At 52.5% G+C, this 20,321-nt stretch overlaps 1 protein-coding gene across 13 annotated transcripts in view; it reads right to left on the bottom strand.

Annotated features, from left to right (window-relative positions):
* Positions 1 to 2,250: 2,250 nt before the first annotated feature.
* CHD6 (chromodomain helicase DNA binding protein 6) overlaps positions 2,251 to 20,321 on the bottom strand; it is a 92,043-nt gene continuing 73,972 nt past the window's right edge. For 5 of the 13 annotated variants that reach the window (XM_069034495.1, XM_069034496.1, XM_069034497.1 and 2 more), the window contains 12 exons: positions 19,730 to 19,787; positions 18,860 to 19,079; positions 16,649 to 16,857; positions 13,963 to 15,516; positions 13,232 to 13,380; positions 12,743 to 12,949; positions 11,648 to 12,094; positions 10,815 to 11,003; positions 9,336 to 9,434; positions 8,838 to 8,957; positions 7,675 to 7,779; positions 2,251 to 5,738 (listed from right to left, as the gene is read on the bottom strand). In XM_069034495.1, coding sequence (XP_068890596.1) covers positions 4,848 to 5,738; positions 7,675 to 7,779; positions 8,838 to 8,957; positions 9,336 to 9,434; positions 10,815 to 11,003; positions 11,648 to 12,094; positions 12,743 to 12,949; positions 13,232 to 13,380; positions 13,963 to 15,516; positions 16,649 to 16,857; positions 18,860 to 19,079; positions 19,730 to 19,787 — 4,248 coding nt within the window. In that variant the 3' untranslated portion in view covers positions 2,251 to 4,847. Of the gene's footprint in view, positions 5,739 to 7,674; positions 7,780 to 8,837; positions 8,958 to 9,335; positions 9,435 to 9,864; positions 10,109 to 10,814; positions 11,004 to 11,647; positions 12,095 to 12,742; positions 12,950 to 13,231; positions 13,381 to 13,962; positions 15,517 to 16,648; positions 16,858 to 18,859; positions 19,080 to 19,729; positions 19,788 to 20,321 lie in introns of those variants that run through there. The other 8 variants (XM_069034503.1, XM_069034508.1, XM_069034502.1 and 5 more) reach the window with 7 other exon arrangements.

The raw sequence follows: 20,321 nt of genomic DNA, 5'->3' as shown, positions 1-20,321 counted from the left end.
TTTTCCAAAAGGTACAGGCAATTCCTGTACAAGGTCTCCCTATGCTATAGCACAGCCAGCTGAAAAATTTGACAACCAGTGCTTGGCAGGAGCCCAGAGAGAGGAAAGGCTGGAGCATCTGCCATGGCTCTCATTCCCCTCAGCTCTTCCTGCAACAGCTCCAGGACACTGCTATTTCTTGAAGCCGTCTGAGGGCTCATGCTGGGCTTGCCTGAACTGATACATTCAGGCAGGCTGGGATTGAGTTCCAAGTTAAACCAGTAATGTCACATCCCACTCAGACCACTGGCAAATGGAGCCAGGTAGTGGTGCTATACAGAGTTGTTCATGAATTAAAAACCCACTGGAGGGAGAACAAGGCCACATGGGGAGTGGGACTGATCTGCTGGGCTGAAGACTTTGCCTTGTTTTATACCTTTTGAGGTGAAACCTTGATTCTTCAGGAATTAGTGCTACCTATGGCACTGCACCGATGGTCTCCAGCCACAGCCACCCCTGGGAGCACCATGAAACAACCAGCGTCCCAAAAAGCCACACAGGAGGGTGAGGATGGTGTTTCTAGGCCTGCTGTCCAAATGTGCAGGGCACACGGTGCAGATTGATGGGAAGGGGATTGAGAGAGAAGCTGGATTTCTCTAACCTCCACTTTTCCAGAGCTGCTGCTCTGCTGGTGACTGGGCTGGCTCCTTTCCTGGCAGCACTGCCCGTCTGTCCAGTGCCCATGGCCATGCATGGGTGCCATGGCCAGCTGTGCACTGGCACATGGAGTATGAGGCACTTGGGGACTTTGCCTGCAGTGCCCGATAACTGCTTTGAGGTTGTAAAATGTGAAGAGATTCTTGATCTTGTGACTCAGCCCATGCTCCGGATCCCTGGGGCTGAAGTGGCTCCTGAAGAGGTGTGGAGCAAAACTGCACTGAAAAGCTCAAGTTTTATTCAATGCAAACCAGATACCATTAGAGAAATTGCCTTGTGCTCACTGCTGGCCAAGACTGCCAACCCCAAATCCTATCTTGTAACTGTCAAGAGCCCAGAGTGGGGATATCTGCACTTGGGGTAGGTAAAGCTCTCCCAGCCATGGCTCACTGCTGAGGAAAATCCTTCCTCCCTTTTTATGACCATAAAGGGAATTAGAGATCTTGTCTGAATGTGCGATGAGACCTCTCTGTGTCCTGTCAGATAAAAACCAGGCAGGGACAGCAGTGGGGATGTGCAGCTGTGCCTGTTTTACTCTATAAAGGTATGGGAAGGGGCACCTGTACCCTGTAAAACAACGGGGAGCAAGCTGTGCCCCCGGTGCCCATCCTCCACCACATCCACTCACTGCTACCACCAGGTAACACACCTTGTCTGAAGAGACAGAGACACTGCAGCCACCACTGCTGCGACAGCCCAAAGCCAGCACATGCTCCTCCATGGACTACAGGGCTGCCTGGCTCTGCAGATCCTGCCAGCAAATATCCTGCATTATGGGTGCCGAGGTGTGAGGCTGCAGTTTGTGAAGCCAGAATTTAAAGGGAGACTCAGGAACCGGAAATTCACAGCAAATGCTACCACTGCCATTCTTTTCTGCTGGGTACTTTTCTCTTTCCCCCCCACAAAGCAGCAACAAAATACCAGGACAAGGTGGTTACACAGGGCAGGTGGAGCAGTGAAAGCACTGGTTTTACTCTTTATGTCTTTTTTCCTGGATCTTGGAAGAACAGAGCTGCTCCTGTGCATCATTCTGATGAAACACTGAGGAATGTCTGTTTTGCTAAAGCCTGAGATCCTAACACAGAGATTTAGGACAAGCATTTCACAAAACTTGGAGGTACAGGAAGCACAGGGAGAGGAGCCCAGCACCCCCTCTGCTGGGTGCCAAGGTGTGTAACTGCTTGGGGAAGTGTGTGTGTGTGTGTGTGTGTGTGTGATGACTGTGGAGGTCTCTGGGCTTCCACCCACCCTTGTGGAAAAAGCAGGTCAGCAGAGAGCCCTTGTGCATCCTCTGTGCTTAAACTGGCCCTGGAGCTTGGGCTGCTCCTGGGATCTTGCAACCCACGTGGGATGTGAGTTCCCCCACACCGGCGAGTTCACCCCAGGGCACTATGACAGCTGCAGGTTCGGCCCCTCACAGCGAGCAGCCCGACTCAGAGTAACACGCAGGGCACCAGGAGCAATCCTAGAGCAGCGACCAGGCCACTGGTTTCAACAGCTTCTCAATGGATTCATGCTGAGAAAAAGGCAAGTCACGTTTATCACTGAGTCAGGTGAATTAAACATTCACATATATTTGCTGAAAAAAATTATATACATCTGTAGCAAGGCTCTGCCAAGTCTGAAAGATAAGCATCATCTAGTCACTAAATTAAAAAAATAAAAATCTGACTTTTAAATCTTTTTCTTTTTATCCATGTTCAAGAGCACAGACAGTTTATTTTGTTAGCAACATTTGGTGAAGAATGTATGTGTGTGAATAGCCATGAAAACCGGTGAAAATTTGGCATTTGTTTGGGATATGATGGAAAAGAAGAAGCAGCCACTTAACGCCTTACAGTCTAAATAATCCACAGAGTATATCGGGTTGCAAAAGGGTCACAAAGTAGCAAAGAGAAGCCTAAACACCCAGAGACTAGCATACATGTCTGCTAAGGAAGAACAAGGTATAGAGCATGCTGGCTAATTAAATAAATTTCACTTTAAACCCTGTTCCTTACGCGTGTAACCCTGGAAAAACCATCCCGTAACAAGAAATGGACTCGGAAGAGATTTCTGTATCCATTCACAGTAAGGCTTTGAAGATATATGAAGTTTTATAGCATTTGTATTTTAAGGATTTAGGGCAAGTACATGTTCTTCCACTGAATAAAAACAAAGTTAGTACTTAAAAGGTTCAAAAATATATCAATCGTGACTTTTTTTTTTACATAAATAAATTATATTGATTTTGGATTTAACAGCTGAAAAAACCCTTTCTGCTTCCACTGGAGGCAAAAACTGAACAAAATGTTAGTTAAATAGAGATAGCAGCATTTCTAAGAAATCTGTCAATAGTGATACAGTATCTATGCTACAAGAATGTTATTAAATAGAACACAATTATTGGGGGGAGGGGGATTGGATTATGATTGGTTACACACTTTAAAAAAAAATCATCCAATCCAATAAACTGGGAATAAATTCTGTGAAAATACAAACCAACTGGTTTTTTTGACCATGGGTAACAGACTTCTTTGAGATGCTAATTTTAACATGTACATAATTTATAATCCCGAATGTATAAAAGACAATGACAAAAAGCATCATAAATAAATAATGCAAACTGAAATAGTTATGTCAAAACATTTGGACCATCTGATAAATTAGCAAAACTGCAACAGAAAAAAAAAAGTAAAAAATACAGTAAATTGTGACAACCAAGTGTGAAACTGATGAGTAGCACACTCCAACTCCCTCCCAGCCTGCCCTTCGCTCACCGCTGCACCACTGCGGCTTTATTCAAGTCTCAGACCATGAGCTGCAAGTAAGAACAAACCCAAGTGAAAGAAGAATTAAAAGAGGAGTGAGGGGAAGGAGAAATCAGAAGAGTTGCCTGTGGAGGAGTCTCAGTACCCAGAGCTGGAGGGGGGCTGGCGGCATTAAAACCCGTCCATTTGAAATGCAGATGCTGAACTCATTTGGGAAATACTGTTCAACAGCAAACGGAATGGGAAGAAGCCAAAGTCATCTCTTCACAGTCCACCACTAGAAAGTAAGAAACTCAGGCTCTGAAAGTCTCAAGGGTCCTTCTCAGAGGACTCCCCAATGGGGGAACCTGGCCTACAGCCTTCTCCGTGTTTGCTGAAAGAACGTCGCTTCTGGGGTAAGGAGTGGGAAATATAAAAATTCAGGAAGCCTCAGTGTTCATGTAAGAGCATTAAAATCGGTGTGGTCTGTTCAAGGCTGGGAAAAAATACCTTTAGAGCACCTGTAATGCCATAGCTGAGAACTAACGCCAGAGAGGAGAACTGAAGACTAGCAGAATGATTAAGGAACTGGTTGCTACAGGTACAGTAACCCCAGAAAAGTCATGCAAGTGTGCAAAACCTTTCCAGCTCAAGCTGGAAAGTTCTTGTAACTACCAAGGAAAGGGCAACTAAACTCCACGTAACATAAAACCAAACGTTGGTTTTAAAAAATACAAAATGTCTACATCATTTTTTCACTCTCTGCAGTTTGTCTCCAAACCTCTGAGGTGGGGTGATCAAGAAATTATATCGCTACCAGTTATGCTTTTCCTTTCAAAGAAATGAATATATGCATTTTCAATCATTAGTTATATACTTCTGTCTATACTACTATTCTAGTAACCATGATAAAATAGGGAAATACTTTAAATCAAAAATACACATCAGCACTTACTATAGCTGTGCTTTTAACCCAAATACAGGCTTTTTTGCTCAGTGTCACTGTAGACAGAAATACCCTTGTCTGTGTGTTAGACCAAGAGATAAACACTTTTCTTCTGCTCTTGTTTTTTTGCTGCTTTTTCTTCTCAAAGGAGTGAGCAATTTACGGGGGGTGACCGAGTACTGGATTTGCTATTGTCGGCTGGGATGAACGACTGGAAAAACAGAATGAGAATTCGGTGCCTCCCATACTAGCTAGACAACACTGTTTATCTAATAAAGTGGCAAGACCCTGCAACTATTAACATGTAGTATGTCACCAGTTTTTTCTGACAGGGAATTAGGTAGATAATATTACTCATGGAAACACAGGTTTATGAAGGTGGAGCGGGGTGGGAGGGGAAGTAACAAAGAGTTTATGGGATAAGAAACTCACAAGCCACAATCTTTTTGTGTTTTTCTTTCAATGAAACAAAAGTTCTAATCGGTATTGTGAGCTGCTTGGTGCTCCTCCTCTGCTGGTCCGTCCTGCTCCTTCTCTGCTGCCGCTGGCGGGCTCTGCTCCACACAGTTTTGACTGTTTGCAGCTTCTTTTTCCGGCAGTGAGACAGTTTCTGGCTCTGGATTTGCCGATTCCCCTTTTGCTTTCTTCCTCTTCCGCTTCTGGCTCTCCAGGTTTGCCGCCTCCGAGTGCCTGGTTTGCTGGATGCCAGGCAGCGCCATGCCGATGCCAGGGGAAAGGAACATGGAGGGATAGATCAGTCCAGGAGACATCCCTGGGATAAGAAATGGGTTAAAAGCTACAGGACTACTGGTAGTTATTGCAGATTCTGTCTGATTAGAAAATGAACTAGGACCAGGCTTGTCTTCAGCGAGAGGTTCTTTTTTCCCATCCTGGCTGCCCTGTTTCTCCTCGTTGGCTTTCTCGGCGCTGGCTGTGCCACCTTTCGTTGTGCTTGTTAACGAAGTCGGAGCAGTCGCGGTACAAGTCGTCGTCATGGGGGAGTTGAGGAGTCCTCCAACACCGAACATCTGGGGGACGGTTGCCATGCCCGGCAGCATCATGGGCAACATGCTCAGGGTGCTCTTCACATCCTCACCAGCGGGCACTGCTGCAAAGCCGGCAGGAAACCCGACCAGCCCGGTCAGAGGGATCCCTTGCATGTTTCTCATGTTCTGAAGTCCCACCAGATCCATCCCAGCAATTAGTCCGTTCATGAACAATGGTCCCATTCCAGAAGAAGAATCTGCTACAACGCCAGGGCCTTTAAGGAGTTCGCTCCGGGGCCTCCTCCCTCTCCGGCGCGGCCCAGAGTCCCGGAGCACGGGCTCGGTGAGGATGCGATTGAATTTGTTTTCAGGTAAGTAGCCCTGAAAATGAGACATAACAGAGAACGCCCGACAGTTACTACTGCAGCAAAGGAAATCTGGCTTGTCTGTGCCCACATCTGTGTCCCAGATGGCGTCGGCACAGAAATATTTGCCTACATGATATGGAATTTGAGAGGTACACATAACTTTTCCCCAAGGGATGCTGCCAAATGCAAAACACCCTCGCTCTGCCCTGGCAGGGTCCTGCGCTGTCAAAACGCTCAGGGAGGGGAGGAGGAAGCATGTTTTCACCCTGTATTTCACCCCAGCCCTCAGCACCAGCTGTTCACAGCACAAGAAGCACCAGGGCAGCGTGGTGTCAGCTGCCCACTCAGCTCCCTGCCCAGCTCTAATTGTGCCTTCAGCAACAGGTGAAAAAATCCTCTTTGAGATGGGAAGGGCCAAATTTTCAATGCTCTGCAGGACAGCAAAGCTCATGGGATGACACAGAGAGTGGGCATGCTGCCAGAGGAGTTCCTGGTCAGAGCTTCACTGGGATGCCGGGGAGCATTCAGAAAGCTCTTCTGACAGAAGAGACATGGGACCAAAACCCAGCAGTCAGAAGTGGGCAAGACCATCCAGTTACACAAAGCAATGTGGGGGGGATCCACAGCACAGCTTAACACTCCCCTTTTCAGCATCCTCAACACAGACATTGAAACATTTCCCTTCATGGTTCCCTTGGTTTCAATATCACCACTCTTTGAATCATTTCCAATAGTAAATTTAGGTAGGAAAAGTATTTCCTGTTGACACCTGTAGTGCAGAAACATGAATTAGATGCACCTGGCAGTCTGCTCAGCACAGCACCTGCCCGAGGAGGGAGAACCTTCTGGGTGCATCTCCCACTGGCACATGGGAGAAGCTACACGGGGCCGTGACTGCACCCAGGCTCTGCTGGCCCGAGCGCCTAGAGCAGCTGGCCATCCTTCTGCATCCCTCCCATACCAGGACAGGTATGCATTCGCCAAAAGCTCAGTGCCCATGGGAATGCTCATGGGATGCAGCTGCTGGAGCAGGGCACAGGAGAAGTGCCCAGGCAGTGCCAGGCACACAGTGGCTTCTGTGGCAAAGAGACTGTCCCCTCAAGTAGAAGAAGAAGAGCTGTCAGCTCACCCGGGGCTGGCTGCCCGGATGGGGCCCTGATGCCAGCCTGGATGTGGAGCCGTTTCCTGGGCAGTGGGACAGATGATGCCAAATCTCCAGTGCTAAGGAAAAACCAATTTGAGAGCAGTACAAACCTCTAAGGCAATGGATTCACCCTCCAGCCCTCTGCAAGGGTGTCACGCAAATCACTGAAGCCCAAAACCAGGCAGCAGGGAGAAGTCTGGATCAGGCTAGCCCGTGGGGCAGGGCAGGGTGATCTGGCAGTGCCGTGTGTGCAAGAGGGGAGAGTGCTCCTTCTCCACAGGCTCTGCCACACACTGGGGCAGGGACTGCTGGATGGACAGGGTGGATGAAGGTGGCACAGGCGGCTCCATCCTGCCCCTTTCCCTGCCTGTGCCTGACCCTTCAGGCCTGGTGACCTGTGGGGCCTTTGGTGAGCCTGCAGCTGTGCAGGCAGAGTTCACAGGAGCTGATGAAAAGCGCCAACTAGAGATATTTTTGAAAATTTGACCCATGAGAACATTTTGTCCACATCCTGCCATCCAGCTCCTAGGGGATTCCTCTTGCCCCTGCTACCCCCTAAGCATCCCAAGGCTCTCCAGCCAGGCATGCTGAGCTGCTGAGCCCCATTCCCAGGGCCTGGCCACAGAGCTGGTGGTGGCACGGCCCAACCTCCCACTCTGCCCCGGTGCTGCAGCCATCCCCTCCCACACACCCAGCCCAGGGCCTGCCTCGCAGCTCCCAGATCCTCACTGGAGAAAGGTTGTGGGGATGGGGAGGGGAAAGAAAAGATGACATGATACAGATTTCTCCAAAAGCTCTAACTTACTGAAAGCTTAACAATGTCAGCCCAGTCAGCTGCAACAGCATACTCCAAGTTTGCATCAAGCCACCTTGGCAATTCCTTCAATGCTGGTGCCGTGGCTCCCCCTAACTATAAAACACAGCAGAAGGATGACCTCTATTGCAGAGAGAGTTATGTAAAATAATACAAAAAATATGATTACACTTCCCCTAGCTTCTTGCTTTGGGCTGCAATTTGGCTGGGGTGTAGACTCTTGCCTTGCTACACTTGCCTTTCTGCAGGATTTGGTGTGTGCCTGCTGCCTCCAGACACACAGCTCAGGGAGAAAAGGCAGGTTCAGCCTCTGTGGCCCGGCCCATTGCCCTCCCAGGTACCAGCAATGGGGACAGAATTTCTGTAAAAGCCATATTTAGAACCAGCAAAGACCCCAACTCACCCAGGTCTCCAAAGGCCAGCATGGGGGCAACAAAGGGGAACACAGATGTGGCTGAAACAACCTCTTTCTGCCTCACTCTTTAGTTTTGCTTTTAGATGTGATTAATGTCACATCACCTTCTGACCTAGTACAGTCCTGGGTGTGTGTTTAAGAACTAAATTTCAGTGGAAAGTACTGCTGAACATCCCTTCTTGTTCAGAGAGGTGAACATCAGTGCCCTGGAGATTAAACTGCAGACAAGTAAATCCAAGCTCCTTGCTCAGAAAGCAGGAAAAAGCCCTTCCAACCCTCAACCTTCCACAAGCCCAGCAGTGGGATGGGTATTGGTGTGCTCTGGCCTGCACCTCGTAAGGAGGAACAAACCAAAGGATATTTGCATGGCAATGTTACAATTTGTGGCATATTGCAATGAATTCAAGGGGTACAATCAAATCCAGGATGGGAAGCACATGACAGGGCTGTGCTGAGGGTGGCCTTAAAGCCAAAGGCTGTACCCTATTGCTTCTGAGGGGTCTGTCCCTTGCAAGGGATGACACTCCCACATCCCTTACTTCACACAGACAGTCACTTATTTCACAGGTCTGCATGTCCTCGGGCACATGTGTCACAGGATAACGTAGATCAGAGACCTATTCCAGACTTTTGTCTTATCCATAGGCTTCTCTGGATTAAATCTCCCCCCAGGCAAGCTCAAGCTCTGCTAAGCAATTTGGGACACTGAGGGCAGAGCACAGAAGAGGCCTTCGCTTACCCGCCGTCCGGTACCCTTATGTACCACCGGCACCCGCTCCTCTCCAGTCAGAGAGCTAATGTCCAGTTTGTTGGGGTCCTTGCAGCGCTGCCTCCTCTGCTTGGGCTTGTCTGAAAAATTCTGGAGTGCAAACAAGACAATGTTAATGAGACTAGATGGCTTAATGAGCCTGGCTGGCTACAAGCCCTGCAGAAGAGCAGCATGGATGGGCTCCCGAGGGAGAGGGAATCCCTGAAGGCTGGGACAGGAGCAGCACCAGCAGCACAAACTGGTCCCTGCCACAGGACCAGCTCTCAAATGAGCAAAACTGATTTTTGTAGGTATAAAGGGGTCTCCAGTGTACCCCACTTAGAGTGCTCTAGCCCTAACTCCCCTCCACTCCTGATTCTGCAGGTTTTTATACATGCGTCTGTAAACAGGACACTGCATACAGCCAGTAGAGAGAACAGGTCTGTGTGTGCCACTTGTGTCACTCTCATACAGCCACCTGCTTCTCACCAGCTCAGCTGTGCTGTGTTTCCTTCCTCTTTCAGCTGTTCCCAGCACAGAGATGCTGCACCATGTTTCTCTGGGATCAGAGCCCTCCGGAACTGCAACCTACCAAGATACAGCCAAGTCATTGTACACCCACTGCATGCACTGAGCCCCACAGTCAATGTGCCTGCAAGGATGGAGCATTATAATGAACAACTCGGGTAGCTTCAATTCCTGAGAGTCAGAAAAAGACCCTGAGTGCAGTTCATACTTTGAGCTGAGCTACTGCAGTACCCCAAAGCCTCTCTCAATCCATCCTACCCAGAGAGAAGAGATCCTGCAGGGCTGCCCCAGGGCACTGGGGGCTTGCTGGGGGCAAGAGCTTCACCAGAGGCATGGTCAGACTGGGCAAGTTCCAGTACCTCCCTGGAAGGCAAGGGTGTTGGGAAGGAGTGGGAAGGTACCTCCACATCTGCTCCACCATCTGACTGCTCCTGGGAGTCTGGTCCTGGGCACACAGCTGGATGTTTCTCTGGACTTTGAACAGCAAAGACCATCCTGCTGAGCAAATGTTGGGCTCCTCACCTCTCATCTCTAAGAAGCTTCAAAACACTAATGTCTTGCCTGTACTCCAAGCTCCAGGAAATCCCCGCCTCAGGCGCATGATCCTCCAGGACCACAATGCAGAGTCTTTTCTGTTTTACCACCACATTTCTTCCTGCTCTGTTTCATGGCCTGTGCTCTGCCTACTACATGGTCTAACAGGCTAAATAAGCTGAAACCGGGAGCAAGCAAACCTGTGAAACCAAGAGGTGGAGGTTTATGAGACAGCAGGAAGCATCAGAAAGACTGTGCACCCCATGCTGAGCCACTGCTTTCTGAGAGCACCCATGGCCACACAGGCAGAGCCTGTCAGCCTCCAACACAGTCCAGTGGGCTGGCTCCTAAAGAGAGGACATTTCCTCTTGCCTGGGAACCTTATTTAGTACAACAGCACTGCCTAAAATGACCCCAGGTGAAAAAGAACATAGACCTTGAGCACCTGAAATCCCTTTTCTCATTTCTGTCCCCATCCCTGGCACTTCTGGGAGACTTTGTGCATTGGGCAGATGGATGCACTGCAGCTGGAGAACAGACCTTGGGCAACAGGGCTCAGCTCCTGGAGGATGCCAGACAGGTCCATGCCCAGGGTGCCCTGGAGGGTAGTGACAGTCCCCCGCCTGGGCACGTTTGTGTTCTGGGGGGAAAGGAGAGGAGTTCTCCAGCAGCAAGTGCCTTTTGTTGCTGTCCAGGGGAATAATGCTCACCTCTTAAACATGTCATGAATCCCTGACCAACAGCCCCGATGAACACCACAAACCATGTCACAAGGAAAAACCTAACACAAAGGACAACACACAAGGCAGGTGCACACACACACACACACACAAACACACACAAACACACACACACACACACACACACACACACACACACACACGTGCCACTGAAGGCCACCCTTACTGTGCCAAAGCTGGGAACATCGAGTGTGTAGTCAGACTGCTGCCGGAGCCAGTCGAGGAGACTCTTATTCGGGACAGCCTTCTCTTGGCTGCCTGCAGCTGGGACTGGCTGTGGAGTTGAGGTAGCAGCAACCGGCCCGTCAGGGAGAGGACTGTTCTGAGGGGGTTGTGGCTGGTCTTCCTGAACATCCTGCCATGGAGGGAGGAGCAGGGAGAGCCCATCAGCAGTGTGCAGTGATGCATGTGCACCTCGAGAAGCACAGCTCCCAAAGCAGGTCATCTGCTCCCATCACACAGATTAATCCATACACTCCCACCGCCTCTTCCTTAAACCACCACCCACCACCAAATTACATTTCCACTCCGTCGCCAGCACTGGTGGTAGGGAGGGCAGAGTGCTGGGAGATGCTTCTGAACTCACATGGAAACACTCTAATCACCAGGAAGAGCAACTTCCCCTCAGATCACTCCTAAAAGTGGTCTAGGGGCGCTGGTCTTGCTCCATTCTTTGAGTGGATCCCACGTTAGAAGGAGAAAAGGTGCAGTAGGATCTTGTCTTTCTCATCTTCCCTAAACATAAATATTCCCTGAGGTGGGTCAGCTGCTTTTGATTATGCTTAGCAGGATTCAAACACTCCAGAGTGCTGTAAACCAGAGGGATAACTTCCCTTCCTCCCTTTAGTATCTGCTCTGCCTGGTCCTGCACAAACGAAGCTGTCTTGGAGGAAGCTGCGCAGTGTCACGGGCAGCAGAGCTTGGAGGGGAGAGCTGGGCCATGAAACAAACTGTGCTGACTCCATGGGGTCCGTGTGAAAGGAGGGAGCATCAACCCACCTGCAGCCTGTTTGGAAGAGGCCTCTCCTTCAAGAAGATGAGGTCCATCCCTTCAACATTTTTCCTCCTGCCCCGTCTCCTTCTCATGGCAGCATCGTCTCTTCGGAGGCTGCCGTTTACAATCTGTCCAGTGACAGGATGGATTAACCCTGCCTGTAGGATGCCAGACAAGTCCATGCCCAGGGAGCTCTGGAGGGCATTCACGGTCCCCAATTTGGGCATGTTTGTGTTCAGGGGGAAAGGAGAGGAGTTCCCCGGGGACCCATCAGAGGCTCTGGACAAATCCACCGCTGCCTCTCGCCAGCCATTCAGCACAATGGGTGGATGGACATGGGCTGCTGCCAGCTGCTCCAGGCTCCTCTGTTTGGCATCTCTCTCCATCTCGAATTCATAGGGTCTCCTGTGCTTCCGCTCGTCTTTTGCAAAGGCAGGGCTCAGGAAACCTTCCTGTGTGTACCAAAGCCACAGAGGGTTACAGCTGCTCCTGCCCTGCCCAGGTACAGCTCCTCTCACCAGCACTGAGCTAATGGTCAGGCTGCCCTGGCCCTCCAAGAAGCCCTGAGGGATGCCCTTTCCTTGGGCATATCACATCTCTTTCCCTGTGTGGGGATGGCGCAGGAGCACCCTCGCACACACTCAGATCTCCCAAGGTGTTTATAATCACGGCTGCTCTGCCAGCTGCTGGGGCCCCAGGCCAGCAGTTTGTCTGTCCCACGTGACTGTTGGGGACAGAGGCACTGGGACTTGGGGACTTGAAAGGGCAGTGCTCCTTGAACCCTTCCTTTGGGTTACCAGGGGGCTGTCCGCTTTTCCCTCTGACCATGTCAGGTGCTCCAGCGCTGACTCTGGAAGCACCTCTAGAGCCGCAGAAGCTGTGGAGCTGCCAACAACAGCTGCCTTCCAAGGAGGGCAGCAGGGGGCTGAGAGCACAGGGAGCTCACCAGGAGCTATCAGCAGGGGACCAAGTGGCTAAAGCCATGGGTTATGCACCTCAACTGGCCACCAAGGGGCCCCACTTGGGAAACTCCTGAGTACTTCTGGGCAACGTCTCACCCCAGAGTCATGAGCCTGTCACTGCCTCAGGGCCCCCCTCACCTTTTGTACCCGTGACATTAACACCCCGTTATTGAAGCTGGGATCGGGGGCTTCTGACTCGGCAAAGCTGCTCCTGCTGCCAGCGCTGCTGGCCATGGCTGGGGCTGTCACCAGGCTCTGTGCCTCAAACTGCTGGCTGGAAGAAGGCCACTTGCCCTTCAGGATGGCATGGCAGATGTTGTCAATGCGGTTGATGATCACACGGTCCTGCAAACAGAAATGGACAGTGACAAGCTGAAACTGGAATGACTGACGCACGTATGACAGCTCAGGATTAAAGTCGAGCCCAGCCCAGGTGATCTCAGCACGGCAGGGAACTGTTTTGGGGGCAAGCATCTCCATGGCACGGGTGCTTGGGAAGACCACCTTGGCCTGAGCCTCCATGGGGTGTGCAGAAGAGCAGGAGGCAGAGCTGGAGCTATGTGAGCCACTGCTGGCCAGGGCTATGCAGGAACACTTTGATACAAACTGTGTTCATTTTAACCTCACCTTAGGCCACTCAGAGAAGGAGTAAAGCGTCTTCTCCTGCAGCAGCTGGGCAATGGTTGGTGCCCGGGCATCCTGAAGATCATCAATCTCCCCGGGCAGGACAGAAGCAGAATTCTTGTTCTCTTCCTCCAAGTACTTCTCTGCACCATCTAAAAAGCAAGGGAGAATAGAGCCCACCATCACCCTGCCTTTCTCCCTGTCTAGAGGCAGGGAGCATCACCTCACATGTTCCCACCCCAGAGCCCAGCTGCCTCCACAAAGGTCCCAAACAAGTCCCCAAGAGAAGCAGCAGACTTGGATCAGGGCAGGCAGCCCAAGCTGCTCAGGAAGGACCATCACTCCCTTGAGCTGTGTTTGGGGGGCTTGAATTGCAGTAGCCCCCCATCCCCGACCATTCCCAGGCGGGCAAGAAGGAGGGCATATACTTTTCCAAAGGGAGCTGATCAACAGGCAGTGCCTGTGCCAGAAAGGGAAAGGCATCCTGCATTCCATGGCATGCTCTTAGCAGAAGGGCTACTGGAGCTCAGAGTGGAGAACAGCCCGGCTGGCAAATGCAGCCCCCAACACTTTTTGCCCCCAGTTGCAGCAGCTAAAGGGACCTCAGCTCCTACAGATGGGACGCCACTCCACGGGCTGGCCAGCCCCAAGGTTTGGCTCTGCAGGGAGGACAGCAGGTCCCTCCCACCCCAGCCAGAGGTGAGTGTAACCTGAGGGAGCTCTCAGGACCATACCTTGGCTCTGGTTGCTGCTGGCTTTCTCCCCATCATCTCTGTTGTCACACTTTTCTTGCTTTATGCCCTGAGGCTCGGGGTGCGGGGCCTCTGTGCAGCCTGTCTGCCCCTCAGCGGCTCGGCGCAAGGGTTCCCCCCTGACACAGGGGGGTTCTGTCCCCTGAGGCCCCCCCTGAGGCAGAGGTGTGGGCAAGCTGAAGAGCTGGCTCTGAGCCTGGCCCGGTGAGTGCTGACGGGTGCTCTCCTCACTCGAGCCACAGTCCTCCCTGCCCTCTGCGCTGGGCTCCCCCAGCCCCAGGGACTCCCTCTCGCCATTCACGTCTTCTGGGCAAGTGCCCTCGGGTGTGGGGAGACCTGAGCTCTGCTCCTCACCCCCCAGTTCATGAGCCTCAGGGCCACAATCAGCCCTGATCCTGGGACCATTCAAGCCTTCCACCGTATCTGCTGCTGTTTCAGAGTTATCATCATCCTCTTCTTCCTCTTCATCTTCCTCGCTGTGGCTCTGACTTGGCCCTGACTTTGCCTCCATTCCTTTCTCCTGCAGCAGACTGATGAACCTCTGCTCAGGAGGAACCTTTAGTTCATAGTTATGGAGACTGGGACTGTAGAGCCCCACACTTAGGACCCTTTCCATGGTGCCGTGCTCAGGCAGCCCTGCTGCCGGGCTGGCAAGTGCTCCTTTCTGTTCCAAGCCTTTACCGAGCTTGGCTGCAGCACTCTGTGAAGGGTTGCTCCCAGGGGTAGAAGGTGAAGGCTCAGCTTCCTCATTCTGACTGTCCATTCGGTCAGAGCACACCTGCAAACCCTCTAGGAAGGGAGCCTCTCTCATGGCATCTGCATCGCAGCTGGATGGATCCTCATCCCCCTCCAGCTTGCCCTCGGAGAGTTTGGCAACGCTGCTTCCAACATCTGTGCAGTTCGGGCTGTCCCTGGCGAGGGAGCTCTGCTCGCTGGGACAGGCCTTCTCATCGTACATCATGCACACCAATGAGTCTGGCAGCGAGCTCTCATCGTAGGTACTGGAAATGATGTCCCGGACTTCGGACATGAATGTTTCACAGTTTGCATCCGCTGGGCTGCCCCCAGCCTGGGACATGGTGCTGCCCACGGTTTCTAGCTTGATCTGACTCTCAGCTTCATTCTCCAGGGTTTCACAGGTCTGGTCCATCTGGCTGTACAGGGGGGAACTGTAGAGTTTGGAGTTAGACTGGTAAAGGCAGCACAGGGTTTCTGGGCCTGGGAGCCCCGTTCTTTTATGCTGGGCATAGTTTCTGTATGCATCTAAAAAAGACAGCTGGGGGTCATTCATGATGTAGTAGTCAGTGCGGTTCAGGCCGTGCTTGGCGGTGCCGATCAGCAGGTCCCGGTCGTGTTTGCCACACTCCCACCACACGGGCAGGTAGAGGCTGGGCCGGCACAGCTTGAGGCGCTCGTGGAGCTGGGGGCACTTGAGCACCTGCTCGCGCACCTTCCGCAGCAGCTCGATGCGGTACAGGGTCCTGGCAGCACGCTCCTCCGTGATGGGCTCCACGTAGATGTCAGGGTCTGGAGGACCTACAGCAGGGACAGCAAAGCCAAGGACACATTATTTGGGTTGGCAGGAGTTCCTCAGAGGCACTGATGAGCAAGCTGAGTTTTAACCCTTTCTCAGACTGCAGGTGAGGTGGGGCCAGTGCTTGTAGCCACTGTTAAGGCCTCTTCTTCCAGTCTCAGTACCTTCCAGTCATATCCCACCAAATGGACACGGGGAGTAAGACCCCCTGACTTGAGCAGCTGGATCAAGAGCGGCACCAGCTGCAGAGGATTTCAGAGTCTTGTCTGAGCTCTGCTCCATCATCACCAGCAGTGCTGGAGCTGCCTGCACTTGCAGGTGGAGCAGCTCCTGGCGCTCTGAGCCTCCAGCAGCCGTTCAGCCCATTGTCAGGGAAGGGCAGCTCGTGCAGCTCTTCTGATGAGGGACACCTACCTAAGGCACAACACACACACACAAGGAACTGTGCCTAAGACCAGACTCCACGACAGATCTGAGGCAAATGTATTCTGCTGCTGTTGGAAACAAATCACTTTGTGCTTAAATAGCCTCCAAGCAGCTTTTCATCTGTCATGTCCTGTCTGGTGCCAATGCAGACCTCTGCAGAGTATTCAAAGAAAGCGGATGCCCTTGGTGTTGGCCAGGCTTCCTGAGCCTCCTGCAGCAGATCCAGGCTCCATTTACCCTGCAGCAGAGCTCCACAGTCAGCGCAGGCATATATGGAGTCGACTCTGTACAATGGCAGCAGACAGATGCTCAATGAGCAACAATCCAGCTCACCCAAACAACCCCCAGCTCCAGCAAGGAACTGTGCTTTGCGTGTGCTGCTTCTCTACTTGTCTCTCAAATACAGAGGTTGCTGTCTTGGATAAAATTGGTTGTGATTTCCTGTGAGAACTCCAAGAGACCTGTGAGAGCAAGGGCTGCAGTCCATGGGGCTGCTCTACTCTCCCACTGTGCTGGGGAGGCACTAAATGGCGGAGACAAGGCAGCCAGAAATGCAGGACTGCTGCAAGCCCACGGCCTGCCTGGCATCTCGCTGCTTCCAACTGTCTCTGAAACTCCTCCCTTGCTCTCCTGCTGCATGAGAGCAGTGGGATCCCTTCTACATGGACCTACTATTACCCCTCCATAGGCCATGCAATTTCCACTCACCATCCTCTTTCCACAGAGGGAGACCACAGACATTCTTGCACATGGCCACAAAGCTGTAGAAGTACTTCTCCAGGCTCTCATCCGTCTTCTTCTCCAGTCGAGAGATGGCTCGGAACTGGGCCCAGTCAAAGACCTTTTTCTCTTGGTCATAGATAACCCCAAAGGAGGAGACAGTGCGGTAGAAATCTGCCTGCTCCCTCCTGGTCCACCTGTGGAGCAGGGAGGAGACGGGAACACCACTGAGACATGTTCTGGGCCCAGAGCAGGCAAGGCACCAGGCAGAGAGGCTCAGAGAGCACTGCCTAGTAACTGACCAACAGTTTTGAGGGAGGTGTCAGGAGCAGCACACTAGGGAGACCACCACAGCCCAAGACACTCTGCCCTCTGGTGCACAGGGAGGAGGAGCAGAGGCCACGGGCCCTCTGGCTCTCAGCTCATTTTTTCAAACCTTCTTGGCTGTTCTAATAAACCCCTGAGTGCAGCTCTGGGCTATGCTGCCAACAGGGTGCAGGCTCCAGCAGCTTCTGTGGAGGCACAAACCTATCCCCCATCTACTCCCTTCCTGCCACATCAAGCTGTTTCACCCCCACAGAAAGGTCAGTTCTCCGTACCAAGAATTACACAGGAAGGATATGCAGACACAGTTCTCATCCAGCCTCTTGCAGAGGGAAACTGGGACTGGGGCTTGCTGCTGTAAAGGTCCCAGTAACAAACCCAGTAACAAACACCATCCACCTTACTGACTCCTGTGGACTCCTGGGTGTCACCCCCTCCCCACCAAAGGAGAGTGGCAGGGGTGATGGAGGAGTTCAGTTACAGCGCTCTTAGAACACAACTTTCATGTTGGCTTGGACCCTCTGAGCTTCCACCTTGTGGGGACCACTCAAAGGACAGAGATGGTGAAGTGTCCTGGGCAAATACAGCCCAGGCAGAGCCCAGAGAAACAGCCCGAGAGAACAGATCTGGGTGCACACAGCAGGGCAAGGGCAGAAAAAGGGGAGCACTGAGGCCTGAAGAAAACTTCCAGTCAAATCTCAGCTCCTCTGAATTGCAGCTCTGAGCCAGTATCAGCAAGCAGCTGAGACATGTCAAGGGAAAGTAGACAGGGTGACAGCACCCACAGCACTCTCCAACTGCCTGAAGTACACCTGGGCCAGCACTGTTCCCAGGGCCTGCAGTCATGTTCCATTTCAAAATTGAGAATAACAAGAAGAAAGTTAATAAATATATTAATGATCCAAGTCAAAGAGCCCAATGGTGAATTTATAAAAAGGCCTCAAATTAAAGGCTGGCAGAAAACTCCTTTAAGGAGATCTCCCCTACAAAAAGCCCAGAGAATTAAGGAGCAGGAGATACCAGGCTGCTGTGATGTCCACAGCACAACCACTCAAGCCCCCACCTCGAAAAGGGGATGGTATGACTGGAAGAAGTCCAGAGAAAGAGGAAAGGGAAGGTGGGCTTGAGCAGCTTCTACACAAGGAGGCCAAGAATGGAGCACAAGGCAGTACACATACCATGTGGTTACATGGGGTTCTGCTGCTGGGACAGGTTCACAGGAGGAAAAACCATTGAGGGCTGGTGACCACAGAGAGCCCCAGTCCCAGGGTGGCACGGGAGACTGACAGAGACAGCAGCAGCATCACCCTGCGCACAGCCTCCCATGGCTGCAGAGAGCCACTCAGGGTGCCAAAATAGTCCCACCACTCTCCCACTTACTGGGACACAAATGAAAGGGGAACACAGCACAACCAGGATATGTCACCACTGGGCTCCTGAGCAGGAGGAAAAGTGAGTGGTGTGAGAGCCACAGGGGTTGGAAATGCACTACTCATGGGCTGCAACAGTGCTCATCTGTCACCCTCATCCACAGTGTGTCCCAAGGACACAACTCTTCTCTGCTGAGGCTGACCCCTGGCCCAGCAGACACTGGATTTGACCCTGAAGAGCTGTCCCCTCACCTCCTTTCAGTATCACCACCTGCCACCCACAAACTCTAGTTTGCAGTGGAGGCTGCTCCCTGGCTGGGCTGGCTGCTGGAGCAGTAAGGCTCCCATGACTCAGAGCACATTCCCTGTCCAGCAAGGACCCATGTGACTCCATGCCCTGGGCAGCTGGCTGCACACACAGCTCTGGTGACATTTACCTGGGTCAGTTCTGGGGGCCAAGGAATTGGCCTAAATCAGCTTTGTAAAGGCTCCTCTGCTGCATTACCTTTTCTGCATTTCTTTGTTCACCGAGTCCATCTCAGAGGCTCTCCGGAACATCTCATCCTGCAGCCAGTAGCCATGGTTACCAGGCACCAGCATCTCAGCACGGGGAGGCAGCTCCTTGCGGTTGCAGCGCTGGTAGACGGTGACGAGTCGCCGCAGTCTGGCCGTGAGAGCAGAGGAGACAGGCCAGCAGGATCTGTCTGAGTCGGAGCCATCCTGGGCTTCAAACATCAACAAGGACATTAGTATTTAGCACACATGCAAAGCCACAGGTTCCCACATCCTCTGGCAAGCTCCAAGAGCTTCCTTCCACCTTCTGCCTCCCATGGGGAACATCAGGGATCACACTCATGAGTAGGGGGCCATGTGACCATCCCTGGGCCTGTTGGCTCACAGCCTCACCACATCTTAGCTTCCTTCCAAGAGAGTCCAGAGGTTGAGATCAGGGTAGGAATGACAGCTCCAGGCCAGGCCATGCATGGGAGAAGACTGCAGCTCCCTGCTCAGCAGTGGGGCCAGCCAGCCCATGGCATGTGCCAACACTGCCCACTGCAGAGACCTGCCCACTGCAGGCAACTGGATGGATGAGAGCAGGCTAATGGCATCCAGTCACCCTGGGTAGCTTTGGCTGGAATCACTCAGAACCCTGGCTGCTCCGCCACAGGGCCCATCCCTGGGTCACCTGTGACTCTGCACACGAGGGCCCCTGCCCAGGTTGAGCTGCCTCACCCACTAACACAGAGCAGCATGTCCCTCCAGCACAGCAATGTGCTCCTCCCACCAAGCAGTGCCTGGGGTAGCACTCAGGCTCGGCTGTGCCACGCCAAACCCTGGGAAGCCACGGGCCGCACTACAGGAGACGTGGCCTCACCTGCCGCTGGCTCGTCCCGCTTCTCACTGGCTTCACCCACCCCAGCAGCCACGATGTCCTGCAAAAGGAAACAATCAGAGAGGGCTCAACCCCACACAGAACCCCCTGCACCCACAGCCCACCCGTCCTTGGCAGGGTGCAGGGTGGTGGGATGGGCAGGGTTGTGCGTTCAGTGCCCTTGGGCTGCAGCTGCTGGCTGTGCTCAGCATATGGGATCAGAGGTGACAGCTCAGAGAGGCCATTTCGGGCCTGGAGGGAAGGATCACCACAGTGACAAGGCTGTAGTGCCAAGGCCCAGGACAGAAGCAGTGTGACCAGCCTCCACTCTTCAAACAACCCCTGCAGTCTCCGGTGCTACCTCATTCCCTGCTCTTCCTCTCCCCCAAGGCCATTTCTTTTGGGACATCCCTGACTCCTCTGCCAGGGCCCCACATGGCTCTTGAAGCCAACCAAGAGTGAGAACCAGCACTCCTGGGCACCCCCAGCCCTCAATTCTCCTCAGCTCCCCACAAGGTCCACAGGTGACACAGAGAGGCACAGCAGAAGCTGTGTTCCAGGGAGCAGAGGGAATGCACACAGGATGGGGCACAGA

This window comes from Aphelocoma coerulescens, chromosome 20 (genome assembly GCF_041296385.1).
Source record: "Aphelocoma coerulescens isolate FSJ_1873_10779 chromosome 20, UR_Acoe_1.0, whole genome shotgun sequence".
NCBI lineage: Eukaryota > Metazoa > Chordata > Aves > Passeriformes > Corvidae > Aphelocoma > Aphelocoma coerulescens.
This window is presented reverse-complemented; position numbering and strand designations above follow the sequence as displayed.